Raw genomic sequence first — 8,548 nt, 5'->3', positions numbered from 1 at the left:
GATGCCCCTCACTCCCGAGCCGCAGCCCCTGCCAGCCCAGCCCTGGGCTCCCCCCAGCTCTGCCGATGCCCCTCACTCCCGACCCGCAGCCCCTGCCAGCCCTGCCCTGCCCCCCCCAGCTCTGCCGATGCCCCTCACTCCCGACCCGCAGCCCCTGCCAGCCCAGCCCTGGGCTCCCCACAGCTCTGCCGATGCCCCTCACTCCCGACCCGCAGCCCCTGCCAGCCCAGCCCTGGGCTCCCCCCAGCTCTGCCGATGCCCCTCACTCCCGACCCGCAGCCCCTGCCAGCCCCGCCCTGCCCCCCCCAGCTCTGCCGATGCCCCTCACTCCCGACCCGCAGCCCCTGCCAGCCCAGCCCTGGGCTCCCCCCGCCCCCAGCTCTGCCGGTGCCCCTCACTCCCGACCCGCAGCCCGCGCCAGCCCAGCCCTGGACCCTCTATATGCCTCAGTTCCCCTCATTTCTCTTTCCCCGGCCCGCCCCCAGCTCAGAGGCCGGCGGGGCCGGGCCGGGCCGGGCCGGCTCTGGGCAGGTTGAAGCCCACGTGGCCCGTGACTAATCCCGGCGCGGGGGGGCCTGGCCCGGCCCATTAGCGGCGGGGCCGCGGCACGTGACTGGAGCGGACCGGGCTCCCGGCAGCGCGGCGGGGCCCAGCCAGGTGCCAGGTGAGGGGCCGGGCGCGGGGCCACGGTGATGGGCGCGCGGTTGGTCTGGCGGGGAGCCCGCGGGGCCGGGCCGGGCGCTTCTGCGCTTGGCGTCGCTGCGGAGGCCCCAGGTGAGGGGCTGCGGGTCTCGGGGGGGCTCTGTACTGCGCCCCCCCCCCCCCGCGCGGAGGGGCAGCGGGGCCCGTCCCGGCAGGGCCAGCTGCTCGCGCTGGGCTGGGGCCGGGACTGGGGCGGGCCGCGCTGGGCACCGGCCCCTGCTTCTGCTGCGCGGATGTGGGGGGGTGGGAGATGCAGAGGGGTGAGGGGATGGGAGTTATGGGGCAGGAAGGGGTTGGGAGATGCAGGGGGGTGGGAGATGTGGAGGGATGGGGGTTGTGGGGCAGGAAGGGGATGTGGGGGGTCGGAGATGCAGAGGGGTGAGGGGATGGGGGTTATGGCGCAGGAATGGGGGATGTGGGGGATGGGAGGTGGAGGGATGGGGGTTGTGGGGCAGGAAGGGGATGTGGGGGGGTGGGAGATGCAGAGGGGTGAGGGGATGGGGTTGTGGGGCAGGAAGGGGATGTGGGGGGTGGGAGATGCAGAGGGGTGAAGGGATGGGGTTGTGGGGCAGGAAGGGGATGTGGGGGGGTGGGAGATGCAGAGGGGTGAGGGGATGGGGTTGTGGGGCAGGAAGGGGATGTGGGGGGGTGGGAGATGCAGAGGGGTGAGGGGATGGGGTTGTGGGGCAGGAAGGGGATGTGGGGGGGTGGGAGATGCAGAGGGGTGAGGGGATGGGGTTGTGGGGCAGGAAGGGGATGTGGGGGGTGGGAGATGCAGAGGGGTGAGGGGATGGGGGTTGTGGGGCAGGAAGGGGGAGGAGAGATGCAGAGGGGTGAGGGGATGGGGGTTGTGGGGCAGGAAGGGGGAGGGGAGATGCAGAGGGGTGAGGGGATGGGGGTTGTGGGGCAGGAAGGGGGGAGGGGAGATGCAGAGGGGTGAGGGGATGGGGGTTGTGGCGCAGGAATGGGGGATGTGGGGGATGGGAGATGCAGGGAGGTGGAGGGATGGGGGTTGTGGGGCAGGAAGGGGATGTGGGGGGGTGGGAGATGCAGAGGGGTGAGGGGATGGGGTTGTGGGGCAGGAAGGGGATGTGGGGGCGTGGGAGATGCAGAGGGGTGAGGGGATGGGGTTGTGGGGCAGGAAGGGGATGTGGGGGGGTGGGAGATGCAGGGAGGTGGAGGGATGGGGGTTGTGGGGCAGGAAGGGGATGTGGGGGGGTGGGAGATGCAGAGGGGTGAGGGGATGGGGTTGTGGGGCAGGAAGGGGATGTGGGGGCGTGGGAGATGCAGAGGGGTGAGGGGATGGGGTTGTGGGGCAGGAAGGGGATGTGGGGGGGTGGGAGATGCAGAGGGGTGAGGGGATGGGGTTGTGGGGCAGGAAGGGGGGAGGGGAGATGCAGAGGGGTGAGGGGATGGGGGTTGTGGGGCAGGAAGGGGGGAGGGGAGATGCAGAGGGGTGAGGGGATGGGGGTTGTGGGGCAGGAAGGGGGGAGGGGAGATGCAGAGGGGTGAGGGGATGGGGGTTGTGGGGCAGGAAGGGAATGTGGGGAGGTGGGAGATGCAGAGGGGTGAGGGGATGGGGGTTGTGGGGCAGGAAGGGGGGATGGGAGATGCAGAGGGGTGAGGGGATGAGGGTTATGGGGCAGGAAGGGGGGATGGGGGTCTGTCACGTTGCTGCCAGTGAGGTCCTAGAGCAGTGATCCCCAACCTTTTCCGTGGGACGGGCGCCGGACGACTAGCCGCCGAGGACCGTGGCTGCCGAAATGCCGCCGTGAAGCGGCAACATCATTCGGCGTCATTTTGGCGGTAGCGTTTCTTGACGTTGCTGCTTCTCGGTGGCATTTTGGTGGCCAGGAGGCGCCCCCGGGCACTGCGTTGGGGACCCCTGTCCTAGAGCATCCTAGCCCCGCGTGTCTCTCAGCACTGACTCAGCACCAGCCAGGCCATTGGTGACGCTGAGCTAATGCCTGGGTGTGCTCCCCGCACGCTCCCCGCCCAGCAGCCCCCACTGCCCTGGGCAGTCTGGCCAGGCCCAGGCTGGGTGGAGAGAGGCAGAAAACAGAGTCAGAGAAAAGTGGGGCTGGAAGGGACCTGGAAAGGGCAACTAGTGAAGTCCAGCCCCTGCGCTGGGGCAGGGCCATGTAACCCTGGACCATCCCTGGCGGGGGTTTGTCCAACCCACCTGTGCTCAAAACCCTCCAGTGACGGGGATCCCACAGCCTCCCCTGGAAGCCTGTTGCACAGCGTAGCTCCCCTGAGAGGGAGAAAGGGTTTCCGAATAGCTACCCGGGATCTCCCTGGCCACAGACTGAGCCCGTCGCTTCTTGTCCTGCCTTCCGTGGCCATGGAGAACCATTGATCCCTGTCCTGTGAAGACTGTTCTCGACTGTTCTCGTGAAGACTGTTCTCAGGTCCCCCTCAGTCCTCCTCTCTCCAGGCTAAACAGGCCCTGGGTTTAACCCTTCCCTCACAGGGCAGGTTTTCTAAACCTTTCATTGTTTGTGTTGCTTTCCCCTGGATTCTCTCTAGTTTCTCCACATCTGCCCTACGGTGCGGCCCCCAGACCTGGACACGACCCCCCGCTAAGGCCAGCGCCGGGACAATCACCTCCCGTGTCTGACACACTCCAGCTACGCCCCAGAATGACACCAGCCCTTCTCCCAGCGGTAGCTGGAGGCTGATGTGCCGGGCAGGACCCCCAGGCGCTAGCGATACACCTCACCACTTCCAGGCCACACCCTCCCTGCCCATGTCAAGCCAGGCCCCCCTTGGCCCGGCTCAGGCCCTGGGCAGCGGGTGCCTGGGGCTGGAATTCAGGAGGCCCCAGGCCTGTGCTCACCCTGCTAGCGCTGTGGCGGGGAAGGGTTAACAGCTGTTTCCGATCAGGCGTGCTGGGCTCCATTAGCCATGCCTGAGCATCCCCATCACCGGGCTGCTGGAGCGGAGAATGCTGCCAAGGTGAACTTGGCCCTGGGCTGCCTGGGGCCTCGGCTGGCACGTCCCTGCCCACGGGCAGTGGCACCTCGAGGCAGCCCCAGGGCCAGCTGACTCTGCCAGCGGGCTGGGAGGGGCCTGCGCAGGGCACTGCTGCAGGGAAGAGCACAGCCTCCCTGGGCACAGCAGGGTGGTGGCTGCACATGGGGCCCAGCAGGACCCTCCCCAAGGAGGACTGATCCCCTCCCCAGTGGTCCCACTGCCCCCCTGCGCCGTGCCGTGGGGAGGCAGGGGGCAAAGCCCCCATGATGGGGACCCACACTAAGGTGGGAGCTGGGGCCTTGAGCCCAGCCCCGCAGTGGGGGCTGCTAACAAGTTCCTCCAGTGGGGAGGGAACCCTGGGGAGGGAACAACAGGGCTGAGTGTCCCCTTCTCAGGCTGCCTGGTCCAGCCCGGGGGGCTGGCACCCGGAGCTTTGACAGGAGATGCAGCAGCTGGGGGTCCTCGCAGCATCCAGCAGAGCAGATGTTGGGGGCCATGCAAGCTGGGGGAGCTTCTGCATGTGTGCGGTGCCTGGCTCCGCCCTCTCCCCCCGCGCTGGCTGCAAGGCCCCACTGCTCTTTACCAGGCTTCTCCGCGTCTGCTGTCTTTGGTCGGCTTGCCGCTCTCCCTGCTGGCCCGGGCACGGCTCGGCACGGCCCATCCCCGAGAGCGGAGCGCTGCCCCGTCGCGGCCGGCTCGCCCTAAGGCTGCCTCCTGCTTTCTCTTGCAGGGTGAAGAGCGAGGAGCAGTTTGCCATGGTGGCTGCAGTGCAGCTCCTTGCCTGGAGCCTGGTCCTGGTGCCGGCGCTGCTCCCAGCCTCTCCCCTGCCCCAGCCGTTCAGCAGCGAGCGACACACCAGGCCACGGGCTGTGGGAGCCTCCCTGGGCCCCGGCTGGGTGCAGGAGCTGGCTGGGTGGCCCCCTCTGGGCAGCCCCTCCGAAGAGGCTCTCTGGACCCGCCAGGCTCTGCCAGCCCTTTCCCCATTGCTGCTGGCTGCCCCTGGGGGGAGCCTGGTCTTCAGTGGGGCTGGGGAGCCGGATGATGAGCTGTGGCGAGGCTCCAGCCGTGCCCCCCTGCAGCCAGGGGCACCTGCTGCCCACTCTGCAGCCATCAGCCATGACACGGGGATCCCCCCTGCCCCAGCAGGAAGCTCTGCTCTCCCACCCCCCGCCTGGCCCCTGCTCCTGGGGGCTGATGGCTCTCGGCAAACGCTGGAGGTGCCCCCGGCTCCGGGACCTGCTGGCACTGAGGGGGCTGGGGGCCCTGGCCCAGACACGGCCACGTTCCAGGGACACACTGGGCTTGGCTCGGGGAGCTGGCCCTTCACGCCCGCGCCTGGCTCCGGGGCTCTGAGCACCGCAGGCAGCCCAGGGGCCTTGGCTTTCGAGAGCAGAGAACTGCCCTCGGGCTCAGAGCCCGGGAGCCTGCAGCCAGCTTCTCCCAGCCCGGCCAGGCCTCCTGGGGCAGAGAGCAGCCCAGGCCCTGCTGGGCAGGACAGTCCGGGCACCGCCGGGACGCCACGCCCCAGGCCAACGGTGTCCACTGTCGCCTTGGCGGCCAGGCCGGGCTCCGTGGCAGGAGCCAGCAGCGCCGAGTGGCGGCAGGCGGCAGACGTGGGCCCTGCGGGCGTGGGTCAGGAGGGCCGGCCTGTGAGCTGGGCTCCAGGGAAGGGGCAGCCGGCGCCTCGGGCCGATGTCCCCTGGGAGCCCGGGGAACCGCTGGAGCGTGCCTGGGGAAAGGGACGGGCTTCCTACACCCAGCAGTCCTCCCTCCCTCCCTGGGGTGATGCCCCGGGGCTGCCCCCACACCCCACAGGCAGGGATGGCCAGCCCCAGCCAGAGATAGGGTGGGTCCCTGGAGCCAGCCTGGCTACCTGGCCTGCTGCTACCTCCCAGCCGCAGCAGACGGCTGTAGCAGGGGGCTCCGTGGCTGGTGGGTGGCCTGGTCTTCCTCCCGCTGTGCTCAGCGCTGGCCGACTGGAGCTCCCGCCAAGCCTGGCTCCAGTGCAGGGCCGCCTGACTGAGCCGGCTCCCCCTGCCTGGAGGTTCACCCCGGCCTGGACAGAGGGGGTCACGCTGGAAACCAGAGCCCCGGTCTGGACAGAGGGGCTCTCGGCTCATCAGAGAAGCACTCGGCGGGCGCTGCCCGGATCCGCGACCCAGCCACTGCACCTCCCCGGAAAAGCTGCTCCTGGCACAGAACAGGGACCGGCGCACCCCCGTGCCAGGCCCGACCTCCACGCCAGCCCGGGAACGTCGCCCGCCCCAATGCCTCCTCGCCCAGGTACGTGTGACCAGCCCTGGGCTCTATGTGGCTGGTGGGAGCTGCTCCCAGGGGTCTCCTCCCCGTCACGGGAACCTCCCCAGGTTCCCACAAGCCTCCTGTCACCCCCTGGCTGGGGGCCTCGCCTTCTGCCAAAGGCACCGGGACGCCCCTTCTCCTGCTGTCCCACCCTGTGGCCGCGGGAGAGGCTGGGGCAGTAACTAGTGGTGTTCCCCACGGGTCAGTCCTAGGACCAATCCTAGTCAACTTATTCATAAATGATCTGGAGAAAGGGCTGAAAAGTGAGGTGGCAAAGTTTGCAGATGATACTAAACTGCTCAAGATAGTTAAGACCAAAGCAGACTGTGAAGAACTTCAAAAAGATCTCACAAAACTAAGTGATTGGGCAACAAAATGGCAAATGAAATTTAATGTGGATAAATGTAAAGTAATGCACACTGGAAAAAATAACCCCAACTATACATACAATATGATGGGGGCTAATTTAGCTACAACAAATCAGGAAAAAGATCTTGGAGTCATCGTGGATAGTTCTCTGAAGATGTCCACGCAGTGTGCAGAGGCGTTCAAAAAAGCAAACAGGATGTTAGGAATCATTAAAAAGGGGATAAAGAATAAGACACAGAATATCTTATTGCCCTTATATAGATCAGCTTGGAAAAGAGGAGACTCGGGGGATATGATAGAGGTATATAAAATCATGAGTGATGTGGAGAAAGTGGATAAGGAAAAGTTATTTACTTGTTCCCATAATACAAGAACTAGGGGTCATCAAATGAAATTAATAGGCAGCAGGTTTAAAACAAATAAAAGGAAGTTCTTCTTCACGCAGCGCACAGTCAACTTGTGGAACTCCTTACCTGAGGAGGTTGTGACGGCTAGGACTATAACAGTGTTTAAAAGAGAACTGGATAAATTCATGGTGGTTAAGTCCATTAATGGCTATTAGCCAGGATGGGTAAGGAAGGGTGTCCCTAGCCTCTGTTTGTCAGAGGGTGGAGATGGATGGCAGGAGAGAGATCACTTGATCATTGCCTGTTAGGTTCACTCCCTCTGGGGCACCTGGCATTGGCCACTGTTGGCAGACAGGACACTGGACTGGATGGTCCTTTGGTCTGACCCAGTCTGGCCGTTCTCATGTTCTGTTCACCCATGGGCGAGTGAGGCTGAGTGCATGGCCATGGGGCAGCCGGTGCAGCCACCTGAAGCCCCCGGGCCCTTGGTTCTGTTTCAGGGGCTGCAGCCGAGGAGGAGATTGGGGCCCCGCAGCGAGTCCGGGGAGCTGTGGACCCAAGAACCCCCGTGAACACCACCTCCACGGCCACCTCTGCCCCCAGGCCACCGCCGCTGGGGACCAGGCACTCAGGTGATGGGGGATCCGTCCCGTGACTCAGCCAGCCCCTCTCTCCCACCACCACAGGCAGCTGGGCCTGGGGGCTGCCCCAGCAGGGCCTGGGCACCGCGGGCTCAGAGAGGCCCCAGTGGGTCCCAACTGGCCCAGTCCTACCCAGCCCTGCGGGGACTGAGGATGCAGAGTTTAGAGGCGCTCCTGGGGAGGGGGGTGCTGGGACCCACCTTGTGAGGTGCCTGTGGGAATGTCGAGGTGCTGCCCCCCCCCCCCCGGCAGCCTGAAGGCCCGCAGAGCAGAGGGGCTCGTCAGAGGCCTGGCCCAGACAGGAGCTGTAGGGCTTTGGCCCCAGCCGGGCAGCCTGGGGGTCACGGGGGCACTGATGCCGTCAGAGGAGCCAGGCTGGTCCCTAAGGGGATTGGGGGGCAGGGAGCAGCTATTTCTGGCTGGGGCTCAGTGACCACTTCAATCAGGGCTATTCCTAGTGACGGTGAACCTAATCCCCTCCCCCCACGGGGATCAGCGCTGGCTGCCCCACCCCCCTCCGGCTGGGCTTCCCGGGAACCCTGATCCTGCCTGGGACAAACCCTCGTTCCTGGGGGGGTTCCTGACTCGCTGCAGCCCGGCCCCGGGCCCAGTTCTCCCATCTCTGTGACCGGAGCAGCCCTTTCCGCTGCCCCCGAAATCCGCAGGCAGGAGGCGCCCGCATCAGGGCCTGCAAGAGCCCCGCGGGGGCAGGACCCGGCCTCGGCCAGGTGCTGGGAACAGGAGCAGGTGGGAGCCAGGGCTGGTGACAGGCTGGGTTGGAGCCAGGGAGCGCTGCAGCCCCTGCAGGCCCCTCCCCATGCAGAGCATGGGCGCTGTGGGGGGTCTGGCCAGCCCTGGGTGCAGGGAGAACACCGGGCACAGCCAGAACCGGAGCCCGGGTATCTGCGGCCACAGTGCACTGTGGGTACTTACTGAGCGGGCTGTGCCCTGGGGAGCAGTTACCCATAGGGGTTGGCAGTGGGGGCACTTGGGCTGCGTGCTCGGACGCCATGGGGTGGGTGAATGGTCCAGGCCCGGGGGATTCCCCCCCCCATGCAGGACAGGGCTTGGCTCAGAGCCCTCAGGGAGCTGGTGGGGGGAGCGGAGCTGGGCTCCCCGCTGGAGGGGGGACACCCCGCCCTGTCCATGGGCAGCTGGCGACTGGCCCAAGGGCGCTGGGGCTAAACTCGGCAGGGAGAGAAGGACAGAGCC

The 8,548-nt window shown here is 66.5% G+C and overlaps 1 protein-coding gene across 4 annotated transcripts in view; it reads left to right on the top strand.

The window, feature by feature from the left end:
• Positions 1-468: 468 nt before the first annotated feature.
• The window catches only part of PRRT3 (proline rich transmembrane protein 3), a 14,656-nt gene continuing 6,576 nt past the window's right edge, over positions 469-8,548 (top strand). Inside the window, exons 1-3 of one of the 4 annotated variants that reach the window (XM_065552807.1) lie at positions 469-657; positions 4,409-5,961; positions 7,196-7,327. In XM_065552807.1, the coding sequence (XP_065408879.1) occupies positions 4,434-5,961; positions 7,196-7,327 (1,660 nt within the window). In that variant the 5' untranslated portion in view covers positions 469-657; positions 4,409-4,433. Of the gene's footprint in view, positions 775-2,420; positions 3,661-4,408; positions 5,962-7,195; positions 7,328-8,548 lie in introns of those variants that run through there. The other 3 variants (XM_065552806.1, XM_065552808.1, XM_042844226.2) reach the window with 3 other exon arrangements.

The sequence above is a fragment of the Chrysemys picta genome, chromosome 7 (assembly GCF_011386835.1).
Source record: "Chrysemys picta bellii isolate R12L10 chromosome 7, ASM1138683v2, whole genome shotgun sequence".
NCBI classification, from domain to species: Eukaryota; Metazoa; Chordata; order Testudines; family Emydidae; genus Chrysemys; species Chrysemys picta.
This window is presented reverse-complemented; position numbering and strand designations above follow the sequence as displayed.